Here is a 16,594-nt window from a genome sequence, read left to right on the forward strand (position 1 = left end):
GTCTGTGCTATTTCTAGTTTTGACATCCTTGTGTTTTTTTTCCCATCTTCTTGCATTTTTAATTTTTTTCTATGCTTTCTATTGTCTGCTTTCTCTCCATTCTTTTTCTCTTTTTCAAAAAGTTATCAACAGCTAAGTATGAAAGAGAGAAATAGACTTTGTAAATCATCAGACAGGTGAACTCTTTTTAGTCTGAAGATCAGATTTACAACCATTAAAGTCTTTCTACAGGCTGCACTATTGTGATATTTCAGCAAAATCTCTTTTTTATTACAGAAACTTCTCACTTTGATTCCACCATGGAAGGACTTCAGCTTGCAACCAAGGATTTTAAATGTAAGGAGTAACCTGGAAGAAAGTTACCCGTGTGACTTATTTTTGGTGTGAATCTGTGGCCATCTGTTGTTTTTTTTTTTTTTCCTCCACTGATATCAAGTTCTCTGTCCACATAACAAAAATCAAAATTGGGATAATTTTTTGTTATATAGTAAAAGGTCACTCTCTGACACCAGTTGGAATGCATCCCTTCTCTTCACATATGAGCATGATACGAGGAGACTGAAAGCAGCACGAAGGAGGTGTCTGTCCACATGAGGTGTGAATGTCAGGCTCTGGTGTTTAATCTGGGTCTGAGGGCTCCAGATTTTGCTACAGGAACTGGGACGTGAACTGGAAACGATGCCTGTCTGCAGGGAAAGATGTCTGTTTTTCTGTTTTTAATTAAGCGTCTTATCCTACTTCTGCCTGCTCTTACTTTTCATTTTGTTCCTGATAATTACCTCCCAATCTCATTATAATGTCAAGTGGAAGAAACCTTCATCAACCTCTTCTTCCCATTCTTTATTCTGTAGGTGCACAACTTACGCTGTTTTCTCCTGAAATGATGCTTCATGTTTCCCTCCAATTAGGTTCATTTGTGACTATAGATATAAGAAGAAAGTTGTGCTATAGATCTGATTCAAACACACTTGAGGAAAATTGTGTATGGTTTGCATTAGATGGATAAGACCTATAATTAACACCAGTAATTGGTGACTTGATGTTTGTTAGAGGTATTCCTTTTGCCATTGTTTTTACTTAAAAATCTTATGTGAAGAGAAATGTAAACTAAAAGCAGTTCTTTCCTTATTTTTTGTTTATGTTGGGTTTTTCCTTCAAAATTAAGGACTTTTCAACCAGAAAGTAATCTTACTGGTAACATTTCTGGGATAATTTCCTCAGTAACAGTATCACTAGTGGAGTGTGGGTTTCCTGAGGGAGATGAGCAGAAGAATTTGATGAGCATTTAAGAATAAAATCTAAAATTTTGCTCATGCAAATTTCTGTAAAAGGCCCACAGAGGTAGAAGAAATAATTACATACGTGAAGTGCACTAAATTACCTAAGTGGCAAATTTCAACCCATGTTTTAAAGACACTTTTTTTGCTTTGTTTTGTGTTTTCCCAAGGTGTAGTTAGATTCATCTGTGTTCTTTCTGTGGAGGTTGTAAACAGGGCCAGGCTTCTCTGCCAGCTCTCTCTCACTTTTCTGGAGAAGCACAAAATCGACCTGATGTATGGCTGTGGTCCCTAAAATGTTGCCAAATGTTCAGTGCATATATCTTGGAAGTGCTGTGATGCCTGGAAGCGGAGCACTGCAGGTTGGCCTTGATCATGATGCTGAAGTGTCTGGCACTTTCACCTGCAGAATGAAGGAAGCAACCACAAACTGGAGGAGGAAACCATAAAGCGAGGTGTGGTGTGAAGGACAAGAAAGAAAAGAGGCTGGTGGGGGCAGGGCAAGATCACAGAGGATGTCTATTTATGAGTAAAAGCAAGTCTACTTGCTGAAATAGCAAGTAGTGAAGGTGAGACAGGCAATAAAGAATGGAGGGAGGTGAAAAGAGAAATAATAATAAGATAGCATGGAGGAAAATGTCACCTGGGGACAAATATTGATATAGCTTACAAAAAAAGAAAAAATAATTAAGGAGAAAATTCATTTAATCAGAGCAATTAGGAGATAAACTTTCAATTTATAGACTTGTAAACTTATAAAATTTATAAACTAACTTTGTCAATTTTGAGATAAACTTTCATTGATAAGGCTGGAAAATTCTTTGTAGTGAGGAGGGTGACAAAAAAGACAAATACCACCGCACTTATGGTGAAAAGGGTGGGAGAAGATCAATGAGAAGAGAAACAGGCAAGTTTAGGTTGTGTGTACGTGTCAGAAATACTTCCCATTTCTGTAGCTTCTAGATCCAGAATATTTAGCCATTTCTTCATTTGTTTCCTCTTTCTCATCTTTTGCCTACACCCTTTTCATTGTGTATCAGCTGAAAAGGCAGAGCCTGACTGAAGCTGCACTGAGATCTAAATTACCAGGGTCCCCCATTCTCTACTTAAATATTCCACATAAGCAGTTAAGTTTAGAAATACATAAATCTTTATGTTGCACCATTGGCAAAACTCAGAGACTGTACTTTTTGATGCATTTTTCATGCTTGTGTGTATGATTTTCTCCTTTCCTTGGTTGGAAACATACTGCTCTTCTACAAGGAGCATATTATGGAAAATGTAATGGGGAGGGAGGTAATTCATGCTGGTCAGAACCTCAGCTATCAGGCTTAACCTGATGTACCGTGGCAGCAGAAAAGTCGATTTGGTTTCAAGAAAATGTCACTGAAGTGTTCCTATTTTCTTCTTACCTTTATTTATTGAGAAAGAATTCTGAACGCATATATTTTCTGTTACTGAATACTGCCCTTCCAGAATGCTTGAAATAAAAAGTTTTCAAAAATCCCACAGTATTTGTGTATGGACAAATTGTTTCATCTTTTAGAGAAGGGTGTTGCCTGATGGTAGGTTTGATTTGTGAAGTTTATGGATCTTATTCCCTGCCACCTTTTTCCACTTGATTCAGCTAGTGGTGAAAAGTATGCTGGTTTCCTCAGATTTGCTTTCTCAAAGTAATTAAAACATTACTACAGTACTTGGTGTGCCACATCAGGGGGAACTAAGCTTTCCTATGGTGTGCAAACACCATCTTTAGCACTATTTGCAGACTCTTAGAGCCAAAACTTCAGTTAAATGGACATGTGTCCCTGTAGTGTAGAGCCTGGTTTCTGACCAGACTGCAGCTGCTGGTTTGTATGGCTCCGAGAGGGCGACTGACACCACACCGAGTATTTTTGTTTTCAGTGGAAACTGTATTCTTTCTTTGTCTTGCGTGGCCGTAATGTTAAAGCAGGTCAGGCTTTCTTTACAGAAAATAAATCACGTTAAATTCACTGTGGTTTCTCATGTGATAATGCATATGGAGGAAAAAAAAGGGAAGCTGAACTGAGCTTGATGCATGGGGCTGCTTATGCAATGCAGCACAGTTACTTAGCTGTGGCTGCCTGGAATCCTCGCCTGCTTTTGGGTGGAATCCAATAAAAAAGAAAGAAAACGAAAGGAATAAAATAGATCCTAAAGCTGGGGTACTGTAGGCAGCTCGGGCGTGCTGTGGTGACAGAGCCTGCGGGCAGAGTACGGGGGGCCAGAACCTGGGCCTGGGGCTTCTCAGCACCGGCAGCATCGCCCCCCCCACCTGGATACCGTGCAAATTAATTAATTTTTAGTAACCACAGCCGGCCCCCCGCGGGCAGCCCAGCCCTTCCCTGTGCGAGGCCTCCCCGGGAGGGGCCGGGGCCGGCTCCCCGCCGCCTCCCTCCCCCTTCCGGGCCGGGCCCGGCCCTCGCACGACCGGGACCGATCCGGGCCGGGCCCCATGGACGAGCGGCTGCTCCGAGCCCTGGGGGGGCTCAGCCTGCAGCCCCCGCCACGGAGGCGCTTCGGCAAGAGCCTGGTGCTGCTGCGGGGCCTGCCCGGCTCCGGGAAGAGCACGCTGGCCAGGTGAGGGCTGGGAAGGGGGCTGGTGCCGTGACAGCCGCTTAGGGTTCCTTTAGGGTTCCTTTAGGGTTCCTTTAGGGTTCCTTTAGGGCTTTGCCTCGCAGGGTCTTGGCTCCCTCAGGCTGGTGGAAAGCAAGGAGCCAGCCCTCGGGCAAGGTGCTAGAGCTGAGCCCCAAATGGCCCGGGGTGGTGCCAGGGGGTCCTCTGCTTGCTCCAAAACCTGGAAGGAGCAAGGCTGGGCTGCGAGATGGAAATAGGGTTATGACAGCCACCTCGGGAGCTTCTCTGGCCGGGAAGGGGAGCAGGAGCCTCGCGGAAAGCTCAAAAATGCTTCAAAGCTTTGCTGCTCCAGCCATGAGGAGCTGCGTTAAGGACACACAGCCCAGTGCGTGGGGCAAGGTTCCCTTCATAATTTTTAAGGGATTAGTGCCCAAAGGTGCGTTGCCAGTAAGCCACTAAATCACCCCAGCCAAGCTATTTGTTGTTCTGTAAAATTACCAGGCTAAGGCTTTTTTATTTTGTGGTCGATTGCCGACGATAAAGCAGTTCCTCCGTCTCGCAGTGAGAATTGCCAAGGGCTGCGACTTCTGGTTTCGAGTTGTCTGAGCCCCAGTGGTGTGGGAGAGAGGCAGGAGAGGCTCCAGGACTGGTGAAAAATTGGTGGAAAAGCCCCGAGGGGAGTGCTGTGGGGTGGCACCACAGCCTGCCTGACCCCATAGCCACAGCCTGGTATCACGATCGGCCTGGTATCGCGACCAGCCTGGTATCCCAAAGCTCCTGGTGTCCCCCTGCTCTCCACCAAAAGGTGGACGTTCACCGTGGGCTTCCCCCCCGTGAGGAGAGTGTGCCAGAGTGAACGGAGGGATTTTGGGGTACGTATTCACAGCCAATGCAAATAACTCGCCTCTTTTTTTTCAGGTCAAAACACGAGTTTAATTATTAATGGTGGATTTGCAGAATAAATCGTAAACATTGTTTTAGTCCCCTGTAAGGGGAAGGCTTGAAGAACTTGTTCTGCATCTAGCCCCTGCTGATTGTATCATAAACACTACGTGGCTCAAAGGGCAGCTGTGAGAGCTGCCTGTAGCACCTCTCTGTTAGCTCTGTCAGATAACGAAAGGACTGTGCCAAGAAATTTTTGAAATTTGCTCTTTCCAGCATCCCAGACTGTGTATCTTTTGGTGTTGGCAATTGTAGTGTGCTAGGCAGGAATATGTTTGTAGAGAATTAGTACAACAAGCACGGTGCGAGATCCTATTGGTGAGGAAACGTGAGATTTACTTTAAAAATGTTCAGGTAAGCTAATTTTACCCATTAAAAATCATTCTCTCTGACTTTTTTCACTCACACTATCACATTCAAATATTTGCAAGCATCAGGATACATGTGCACAGGTGGTGTGGCCAAAATCAGCAAGGACAAGGTCCTTCGGCAGCCTCATTTTTGCTTTTTGTTCTAGGTTCTTCTTGGTTAGTGGTGACAACGTGGGCTTTTTATGCCCTCTAGCAGTTACCATGATGCCATTTTTCATGAATCTTAGGCAAGATTTTTGGCTGTTATTTTTGTTTTCCCACTTTGGGTGCTTTTACAGCTAGAGCTCTCTCCCTTTTGGAAAGAGGAGGGTGGCTGCAGGCTAGCAGGACCTGCTGGCCATCCTCCTGCTCTCCTGTCTCCTAGTGGCAAGTCATTGCTCTGTATCAGTGTGTGGGTGACGAGCACGTTTCCCAGTTTCATAGCTGTTAACTCTGCTCTTGGTTATCAGCATATGCCATTGTTTTAACCTTTGCTCTGCTGTTTCTTCTGGTGCTTTCACACACGTCTCCGTTCATTCATTATTCATGTCAGCTACTATTTCTGTTGCAAGCTGTGTGCCTTTACAGCGCTCAGAAATGTCATGAACCGTGAATGTTATCACCAGTGATACTGCAACTCGCTGATAGAGCATCCCCTTGTCGGTTTGTTGCACCAGACTATTGTCCAGGAGCAAGCTAGGGCTCAGGGCTTGATTCCCTGACCTTTCATTATCACCTGGCACTGTTTGGATACAGCTTTGTAAGATATAATTACAGCATCTTTTCCAATCATACCACTGTTAAGGATGCACATCCCTGAGCCACCTATTTATTAGGTGATCCTAACTGGTGCCCTCTAATCATTCACTGTACATCATCAGAGGCAACTGCTAAGAAAACATGTCTGAGGTGCAGTAGTACGTTCAGCTTGCAAAACATCTCCAAAAATCAAGTGAGCCACGTGCAGGCTCGTATCTGCTTCCACAACAGACTTTGTTTGTGGTGGAAACGCACAACTCAACATAACACGTAACCTATTTAACAGTTTTGCTCAAGCACTAGGCTGGGCACGATCAAATATGTAACTTCTCAACGTCTACTGTTGATTTACCACTTGAAATAGGACCGGTTTTGTGCTCCCTTATGAAGTGTAAAGTGAATAGTCATCCACAACAGGTGATGAAGACACAGAAGGGAAAAATACATTGGTACTGAGGAATCGGTGCTTGGCATAGGCTTTGTCTTCCCCAGTTCTCTCTGCTGCATTTGTCTTGTTCCTCCCTTCACCTCCAGTCCCTTCTCCAGCCCTGCCACGGGTAGGATCCCGAATCAGCCTGTCCTTTGTCACCAGGATCCCAACCCTACGGGAGAATTGCAGCACAGTTCATGGACTTTGCCTATTAGCTCTGCAGCTCCTGCTTCCAGATGGTAACACACTGTCAACATCTACCTGTGTATGCGGCATGCTCGTGCTTCAGGTCCTTCTGAACGTGTTTATTGACAGGCACAGCACGGCTGCTGCTCATGTCCTGCCGGTGAGACGTGGAGGCACTGCCGTGCTGCCTGGCAGCCCCGCGCCGGGGCAGAGTCCTCAGGGCGCTCACTGCAAGTTATCAAAACACTGCAGGCAGCTGACAGCACTGTGCGTGTGCTCTGTTTCTCGTTTTTCTCATTTTCTGCCGAAACTGAATGCTGAAAAGCCACAGGAAGGCTTTTTAGTGAGCAGAACAAGTGGCTGTATGCAGTACTAGCACATAAATGTTAGGATCTGCATTACACTGGAAAGAAGTTGTATCTTGAGACTCTACGAGGCCTAAGATCTGCCCGGCACTCAGTTCTGTTAGTTTTTATGAAAGCAGAAAACACTCCTGCCAGTCTTTTTACCAGACTGAATATCGGACATCCATTCACTCCCAGAGTTTCTGATGGAAAGACGTGACAGCCTGTGAAATGCAGACAGGGGCTTTCTTTTCTCCAGTGACATCGTTAGTGGAGGTGGGGACTTCTCTCAAGTCCTGTACTTGTATCCAGCTAGTGGAAATCATGGCTAGTAATTTTATGGTCTGTGAGGACAGAAATATCTCCAGTTAAAATCAGAATTGATCGTTTGAAAGCACTGAAGATGCTATTAATAAACTGGCTACTTCAAGAACTGTATAAGTCGTGGGAGCAGGTCCTCAGATAAATAACTTAGAAGGCTTCAAAACCCCTCTCTGTTAGCTCATGGAGCTGTATTTTCAACAGAAATATTCTTTTTTAGTAGTTGCAGCCATGGTAAACCTGAGCAGGGTGAAGAGTAGAGGTGAATGCACCGAGAGCCCGCGCTGGTCGGAGGCGTCCCTGCAGCTGCTGCTGGGGCTGGTGACAACGCTGGAGCCTCTGCGCACACTGAGGGCTCCCGGAGGGTTTGAGCAGTCCCCAGGCCTGCCAGCAGTTTGCTGCTTCTGTGCCATAAGCATCTGAAAACCTTTTTTTTTTTTTCCAGTTGCATCAGTCTAACAAGGTACTTCACCTAGCTTGGAAATCTGCTTCCCCCTGGGAAGGGGAAAGAAAGGCACGAGAGCAGACTTGTGCCTGTAACAGACCATATTAAAACTGCTGCAAGGCAGCTGCAGTACGGAGCAATTAAGTATCGTGTAGGCTAATTAATACTGAACTTTTGACAGATACTGTTTATCACAATGCAGTGCTTAAAGTCCAGTGGCTTTTCTTCAGTGCAGACGTAGCCTGTAAGTACCCTTCGATCTTGCAAAGAGATTTCTTTTTTCTTTTCATCCTTGATGTGGTTTACACTTACTGATCTAACTGCAATGGGTGCTGCTCAGAATTTATTAATAAATAACACTGGGCACAAATCCTCCTATTTTGTATATTTAGCTCCAATACAAGCATTATTGTTGCATAGAGTGATCAGGAGTCTAATGGGATAATGTAAAACCTTTATTCTACACCAACCTCTGGTCCTATGTAGATCTCAATGGCTGTAGTTTCAAGCAAAATATCAGTGTCTTGGGTGCAAATGAATTTATTTTTATTTTTTGCAAGTGAAATTAAAAGGGACAAAACAAACAGAATGGAACAAGGTGGCAGGAAAGAGCTGTAAGCTTTGGAGTCAGTTTGGTTGTGGAAAAACAAGTGTTAGAGACAGCAAAACAAGCTTAATGTTTTGTTATGTTGCTATTAGTGTGGTTTTATTTGTTTAGTCTGAGTATAGTAAACATGACAGTAATCCATAGCTCTGAACACATTTTGTACCATATTTTTCCTCCTTTGAAGTCCCAGTTTTATCTGCTTTATTACCAGGGATATGAAGATAGTAAACTGAATGTGCAGGTAATCACACACTGCTTAAGTTGCTTACATATCAAAGCTCTCTGTTAGCATTTAAAATGCTAAAAAGTATTTTAAAATTTTGCACTGTGATAACATTTTGAAAGGAAATACCAAAGAAGAAAAACATACTGAGATCTTTTATTAGTATGTACAATTTTATGTGCATCTTAATAAGTAAAGGGACAACATATTTTAGCACAATCAGCTTTTTAGAGAAGAGATTATGATGCAGATGGATGAAACGGGAAAGGTAAGGTACTGAATTACTGAGAGCTAAATTTATCAGTGTGTCAGCGTGAGAGCAAACAGATAAGCATTAGGTGCTCACATGCTCTTCGTGATAAGAATTATTTGCATGGGACCAAAACTAAAGTTTTGTGTTTTTTTTTAAAAAAAAAAACTTTTTTTTGGATCTGTTTGTCCAGCAGTAATTAGGTAAATAAAACATCTCTTCTGAGCTAGAAGATAACTGTGTGTTAAAAGGTATGTAACTTAGTGGCTGCAGCACAGAGCAGTGAGGTTGGCCTTGGCTGGTCAGCCAGCAGCGAGTCTCTGCTCCCTGTGGCAGTGGCTACCCCAAAATAACACGAATTAATCAGCAGACGGTGGAAATTACAGCGCAGGTGAAACAAGTCAGAAGTCGGCCTTGGTTCAAGGAAAAGCAAAGTGCAATCCGAGTGAGGAATTGCTGCTGGCAGGCAGGTTAGGATGAAATTGGTAGGTAAATGGCTGGAGTCGAGCTCGAGATGACAGAATTAAGCCTTTTCTGTCTGCCCGTCTGTTTTTTTGCCGATAACCTAGAGGGACCTTTTCCCCTGCCGTTGCTCAATTAGATAAGGCATTGAGAAATTGTTGTTCTGGAGCTTATGGGGATGGAAGAGAAGCGTTTTATCGAGGACGCTGAAATGAGTCACAGACTGAAGACCATGTGTGGCGTGAGATAGCAGGGCAGCGACGTTCGTGTCTGAGAGTCACAAGGCTTCTGGACTGGCCTTACTTTCTTCTGTCTTGGCTTCTGGGGCCCTGACAAGATAAGGGAGCAGTGAGGTGATGCCGTGGGCTCTCCCTGGCTTCTTGCAGAGATTCCCTCCCTCCCTCCTCCTCCCAACACTCCCTTGACTGACAAAGTGAACAGTTCAGCGTATGGACACAAATAAGATGAAAACACACAAACAGAAACCCAGTTTTGCATTAAGATTTCTTTTTAATGTTCCCTGAGGACTAATTTGCAGGAAGAACCCTTCAAATTCAAGCCACCACATCAGGAGCATTTTCATTCCTTAGCCTCCTGAAAGGTCAGCCTGCAGCAAGACACCACCAGATCTCGTCCCAGCTGTGAGTGGACATGGTTGTGGGACACACGTCAACATGAAGAGAAGGGGGTTGCCCTTGGCTGTTGACCACAGGGGACCTCCTTTATGGATCTGCTGCATCTGAGGTGGCCAAGCCAGGCGATGCAAATTTGTCTGCAAAACATTAAAAAATGGAAATCAAAGAAAAATGACTCAACTCGACAAGAAGAGGGCAGAGTAAACAGAGACAAAGGAGAAGCAGAAAGAACCATAAAATAATAGGAAATGTTGACTAATCCCTCTCATACTTGTTTGTACATTAAAGGAAAGGAGCTGCATGCTTTACAGCCAGAGAAAGAAGAAGAAGAACAAAGAACAAGACAAAGCTGATAATACAGACAATCCTTACTAAATGACCAACCATTCCTCCTTATTATCTTCAAAAATCTTTCTGTAGTGAAACTCCCGTAAGAGAATTGCCTTTTAAGACTCACTTCCATGGGATTAGCAGTATTTTTTAAAATGTATGTTCATACCTTCTCAAATAACTCAGAAAATTGAATTTATTATTATGATTAAAGACTCGTGTTGGCGGTCCATTGTGGATCTCTCTGCTGAATTAAAGAAATCAAACATGCCTTTAAGCTCCTGCATGCTCACCTACTGATTACATTATTTTCAGATCTCTTTAATCTGGGATTTTCCAAACAAAGGACTGTGCAAATTTGCAGAGCAGTCGTACAGCTCTTGATGTAATGTTCTTTGTTAAAGGCATGTGTTTGCACATCCTAATCCTTCTTTCATTGTGGTTTTTGTTTTCCAGACAACTGAAGTACGACTATCCCAGTGCTGTGGTTCTTAGTACTGATGACTTCTTCACTAGAAATGGTGTGTACGTGTTTGAGCCTGACTTCCTAGAGGATGCACACAAGTGGAACCAAAAGAGAGGTGACTGAAATCGATCCAGTCTTTTGTCAGCATAGTTTTGCTTTTCAGTATGTCTTCAAATTGAGCCCCCAAATAAAAATATCTCAAAGTAGGTGAAGTTCATGGTGTATTGGTTAAAATATATTTGCCACTTCTGATATTATTTTGTAGCGTTAAAGAGAGGAATTTAAAATGAATTAATGTTGGTGATAGTTACTGGTTTTGGAAATAGAACTGACTCTGAGGTAGCCCTGCTGAAGCTTGATTAACAGCAGGTGCCATGCAAATGCCAGCACTGCAGCTGCTCAGCACAGCTGTGTGCCTGGCATGGTGCAGACTGCACCTCCTTAGGTGTCTGTCCTGACCTAGAAGTGGGTGGCAGTGAGGAATTAGTGACAGGCAGGAGGAAAACTTCCAAACCTCCATAATTTGAGAATGAAATGACCTACATGGCTAGCTGAGAGAGAAAAATGTTACATATATTGGAGGCCGTGCTCTGAACTCAGTTATAGCATTGGCAAACGTACCTTGGGATCATAAAACAGACATCTTTTGCAAATAATGGTCTCTCATACTTGCTGTAAATACCTAAATGTGTCTAAATGTGTTCACACAAGTTTCAGATCTTGCTACTGAGCACAGCCACCAGCTGCATCACCTGCAGGAAACACCTGCTGGGTGCCGACCTCTGCTTGCTTTTGGGTGGTAGCTACAAACCCAAGTCCGGCGGGGAGCCAAGCGTGCTAGGAGTGGGCAAGGAAAGGACCCTTCTAGGCTAGGAAGACCTGGCTCAGTCTGTTACTTAATACGTTTTAGCTTTACTTGATGTGTTACATTACAGCACGCAAAGCAATGAAGAATGGGAAAAGCCCGGTTATTATTGATAACACCAACATCCATGCTTGGGAAATGAAGCCGTATGTGATGATGGTAGGGAAAGCTATGATTTATTGCTTTTACACGCTCAGCTCTGACATTGAAGAGGTGATCTGACTGAAACAATTCTTAACAAGGCTAAAACTAATGACTTCCATTTTCCCTCAGTCCTCTAATTATAGTTAATAATTTATATTGCGAAGACATAGGGGAAAAGGTGCCTATGCAATTATTTTATCTAGCCAGCTATACACCTCAGTGAAGGCAAAATTATTAGAGAGATTAATGATCTTTGAACTTGCCCTGTAGCTTCTTGGCAATCAGGCAATCCTTAACAGTGACATGAGTGTGACAGTTTCCAAACTGTTGAATCTGAAACTGACCAAATCTAAGAGTTTCCAAAGTTAACAAATATATCAAAATTTTAGTTTATGACTTGTGAAAAATACATCAGAAAGAGTCCTTGAAGGGTGCATTCAGTATCTCTTTTTAGTAGTGCTGGCAGGCATAGCATTTATTGCCAATATCTAGCACAGTTTCATAGTCTGGCCTGCCTGATAACATCACACTCATGCTTATGCACAGCTGTAAGTTCTTGGGTTCCGATCACATTAGAAAAAAAATTTGGGTCAAGGTATTGCTTTTATGGGAGCTCAGAAGAGGCAAAAAATAATAGTGGTGCTGGAAACCCTGGACATGTTACTGTTCTGGAGGAAGTTGTGAGTGCTTCTGGGTGACCATGAAGCAAGTGAGAGATCGCAGCTAGAGGTGTACGAGATGTAAAAAGATCAAGAGTCCCCTGCCTCCTTTCTGCTACTATATAATCTCTTCAGGAGGCAGTGTTCACCCCTCCAAATCAAATCCCAAAAGCAATCAATAGCTGTGTTAGCTAAATATATATATACACATATACATATAGATGTATATGTATACACATATGGAGATACAAATATGTTGCTTTACCATGAAAAAAAAGGAATCAAGACCTGTAGGTTCAGTGCCTGGAAATAGCACGACACTCCCAGAAGCTCCAGCTTGGCGCAGCCAACCTGTGGCTCTTGAACCTTCTGTGACTGCCACAGAGCTCCCGTGGCAGAGCCCCATTGCCACAGGGAGCAGGGTGCTGGGGCAATGCGGAGGCAGGGTGTGCTGGGAGACCCAAAGCCTTTGGTGTAAGGGGGAATGGACTGGCAGGGAGTCAGACCAACACCCTGGTGGGAGCCGTGGTGAGCTTCTTCCTTCTGGCTCCTGGAGATGCGTGATACATCTCTTAACCTGATAAAAATTTTAAGGGGGGGCTGGAAAATTGGCTACTCCTGGGTTTGGTGGCCCTAAATCTAAAACTTGTGTGTATTTCTTCAGGCACGTGAAAATAGCTACGAAGTTATATTCCGGGAACCAGATACACCCTGGAAGTTCAATGTTCACGAACTGACAAGGTACAGCTTTTTCTCTTTGGTGCAGCAGACAGCTTCTCACTGTTGTGCTCTGAGAAAGGTCAGCACTTCTCCTCTTCATACCCCCTGAAATGTCACCTGGTAAATGACAATGAAAGGGCGTGCGTACTTCATTCAGGCTGAGCCATTTCTGCTGTGTAATTATTTGAAACAAGTCAGCTTTTGCAGTAGCCTGCCAAGACTGTAAGGCTAACTCAAACACCTGCAGTTTGGGGCAGCGTTTTAGCAATTGATAAAGAGACATCTGAAAGTTGCTTCCAGTACCTTCAGCACTGGCTGCAGGTTTCCTGATACCAGATAAACGTCCTAGCGATACCCTAGGTTCTCTAGGTACCTAAATCTTTAGTCCACAAGCCGTGAGCAGTGTAAATCTCCTGTAAGAAGGCAGGTAGCTCTTGCCAGAGCTCTGTTCATGCATCCTGTATGCCCCTGGTAAGGCACAGGATGTCAGTCTTGAAGGACAGCACCATTCCCAGCTGCTTGGGCAGAAAAAAGGCAGGAGTATGGGCTGGTTTGCTCTGATCAATTCCGGTTCTGCATCATCTTTGCAGTTGTGCTGGTTGCTGACCCCAGGTGCACACTGCCCATGTGTAGGGCACTGGGTGCTGGTGGCTCTCATGCCCATGACAAGTGGGGATGCTGCAGCTGGAGACCTGCTGCACTGATTTCATCTTAATTCCACTGGAGAAAAATAAAACAAAACAAAAACAAACATTTTGAGCACTCCAGGATTTGCACACAGCAAGACTTTGAAAATGCAGCTTCAAGACAACGTCACACTAGCTCACTAGTAGGGCCCTATGGAGATAAATGGTAAAAATAAAGCTATTCAGAGCTCACGAACTCCCAGAGACACAGAAGTAGCAGGCAGTCTTTGAAAAGTTTATGATTTGTCCAGAAACCCCTGCATGGTTGAGCATATTGCTCCCCTCTTCCCAGGCCTACTTTAATTTATATATTTGCCCTGGAGTCACCATGTGTGGCCATGGGCAGCTTCCATTACAAACAGTGAAGTCCTACACGTTTCTCTTTCCGCTTCCTTCCCCCTATTTTTATAGAACAGAACCATTAAGGTTGGAAAAGCCCTCCAACATCATCTGGGCCAACCATCCCCCTACCGCCAGTATCACCCACTAAACCATGTCCCTAAAATCATGTGCAATGTCTCCTCTCCTCCCAACCTCATCTTGTGTTCCTATTGAGTCTTCCCCCCCCTGTTTTCACATATGGAGCCCAAACCTGTGTTATACAGGTGCAAATTCCCAGCTTTTCTCCCCCACCCCCCTAGTCGCTGAGCTTGCTACAGAGCCACCAGCAGCACCACCTCCCCCACCATCACTTCTGCCCATTCTGCATCACATGAGGGATGATTTTTTTTCCCCACATGCACTCAGCTAAAGCAACAACAGATGTGTGACCTCCACACCTGTTACAAGTCAGTGCCTGGGCTATCCACAGCCAGAAGTATGAAAGCTCATCCTGGTGCTAACAAGCTGTTGGCTCCAAAACCCAGCAATATTCACATAAAATAAGATACAGGTCTTGTACATAGCTCTTTCTCACCTGGCTGTTTCAATGCAGTCGCCTAACCTCTTCTGGCCTTGCTGCCCACAAAAATATGCGGGTTATTTTTTCCAGCAGTCCCTGCAGTATTGTCGAGAGGCAGGTGGCTGCGACCAATGGTTTAGCCAAAAAACAACAGCTAGAAAAGGCTCACCAAGCACCAGGAGCGATGTCCAACAAATGCAAGCCAACCCGTAACATATTTCTGCTACCGTTGCCTCTACAGAAGAAATATCCACGACGTCCCGCGGCAAAAGATCCAGCGGATGAAAGAGGAATACGAGCACCACGTCACCTTCCACAGCGTTCTCCACGCCCAGCAGCCCGGCAGAGACGACAGAAGCGCCACGGGACCAAGCCCAGCTCACGGCCTGGGCGCCCACCACAGCCCCCCGCCGGGCTGCTCACACAGACCGCGCCCGGCACGCACGCGCACCCTGCCATTTCGCTGAGGGGTGGAGGCTTCTGTGCGTGTTTTAATTATCAGGGGATCAAAGTCTCTAGTTTTACTTTATTTTTTTAAACTAAACTGTTTTATATTCTTGTATTTTCCTACTGCATTTCAAAAGCAGACTTTTAGTTCTTAAAAGTCTTTACAAGGCGCTAGATTATGATCTCACAGATCTTCTTGGCTGATTGCCCTCTTATCTCTGGCACAAACTGCATGCCCTCATCCTTCTTCCTTCACTAAAATTCATTCTGGCTTATGGTAAAATTTGTTGGCTGGGCCTCACTCTTTTTTTTTTTTTTTTTTTTTTTTTTTTGCATTGCTGTAACTGCTAGAGAGCACTGAATGCTCTTAGATTTTTTTTCTTACAGCCCACGTGGCCAATTCCTTCTCCATGCAGTGGTCACTTCTTGCACTTTTGCTCCTGGATAATCCTTTCTGTCGTCCCCTTCTTGTCTGGCATGTTTTAACTGCTAACTTTCAGAGAGGTGAAAAGTCGATCATGGAAAAGGTAGCTCTAAGAGAGTGTAGCAAGATTTGATGCTCTTCTGCATCTCCGCATCTTCTGCCTGCATCTATGCTGTTCTTACCTTAGCACTAACACAGCCAAACAGCATCTCCAGCCTGAAGGAGGAAAACTTTAATGCTTTAAACTTCATCTTGTGGAGACAGCAGAGGAGGCAGCGTTCAGTTTCCTGAAGGAAAGATTGGTACTGGGTGAGTGCTTGCTAACATGAAGGTGGCACCGGGCTACAGAGGCAGCTGTAAATAGGCAAAGCACAAGGCTGCTGCCTACCTGAACTCAGGACAAAGGGTATTGCACAAAATGACAACTTGAGAAAGGAGGGGGAAAAAAGTGTTTGTAAGGGAAGAAATTGACCCCTTCTGCCACGCAGTGCAGAGAAGCCATTGACTGATGGCTGGATGAGGAAAAGAAGCTATTCTGCAGGAGTTCCAAAAAACTTTTAAAATCCTGTTGATAGGTCTTGGTCAACAGGGCTCATGAAACATTATTGTAAAACTCAGCATTTGTGATGGCAATTCTCTGTAAGTAGGTGCAGAATTACACTGCCACCTGGGCAGTGGCTGTAGAAGAGGGCGGTAGCAAGGTAGTTGGCAGTAGGAAATGAAGAAATGAAGGAAATGAAGCTCTAGGAGTCTGTATAAAGCAGTAGGGGTGGGATGAATTATAGTTTTTATTTTTATTTTTTAACTCAGGCTGCATGTAAAGCAGCACTGTCACCACTGTAAATAATTGTTCATTAAGGTGTTTAGGGCACCTGCAGCATTGCACAAAGTTTTTAAGTGAAGCCGCTGCCACCCTCTTATATTCCCCAGTCCCACCGCAGTGCCCAGCTTGGCTGCGGGAGATGCCCTCAGCCCGGCACTCGAGCCAAGTTACAGGCACAGGACTGCAGGAAGGGCACCAGGAGGGAGCTGCTGCCTTCCTCCTTTGACTTCTGAAGGGCAAGGGCAGGATAATGGCATAACTAAACCATGGAGTCAGAGCCTGCCACGCAGAACTGCTTCT

The 16,594-nt window shown here is 44.5% G+C and overlaps 2 protein-coding genes across 4 annotated transcripts in view; both read left to right on the forward strand.

The window, feature by feature from the left end:
- The window catches only part of N4BP2L2 (NEDD4 binding protein 2 like 2), a 45,146-nt gene extending 43,192 nt beyond the window's left edge, over positions 1-1,954 (forward strand). For all 3 annotated transcript variants that reach the window (XM_032190734.1, XM_032190725.1, XM_032190744.1), the window contains exon 11: positions 277-1,954. The gene's annotated coding sequence lies outside the window, so the exon portion shown is untranslated. The remainder of the gene's footprint in view (positions 1-276) is intronic.
- Positions 1,955-3,686: 1,732 nt separating this feature from the next.
- On the forward strand, positions 3,687-15,339 carry N4BP2L1 (NEDD4 binding protein 2 like 1; the record flags this gene model as incomplete). Its single annotated transcript, XM_032201823.1, is given in 6 exon segments — positions 3,687-3,719; positions 3,721-3,878; positions 10,616-10,740; positions 11,561-11,649; positions 12,958-13,034; positions 14,842-15,339. Coding segments are annotated over 6 exon segments (708 nt in total), but the record flags the coding sequence as incomplete, so codon positions are not given.
- Between the last annotated feature and the right edge of the window lie 1,255 nt (positions 15,340-16,594).

The sequence above is a fragment of the Aythya fuligula genome, chromosome 1 (genome assembly GCF_009819795.1).
Source record: "Aythya fuligula isolate bAytFul2 chromosome 1, bAytFul2.pri, whole genome shotgun sequence".
In the NCBI taxonomy this organism is placed as follows: domain Eukaryota; kingdom Metazoa; phylum Chordata; class Aves; order Anseriformes; family Anatidae; genus Aythya; species Aythya fuligula.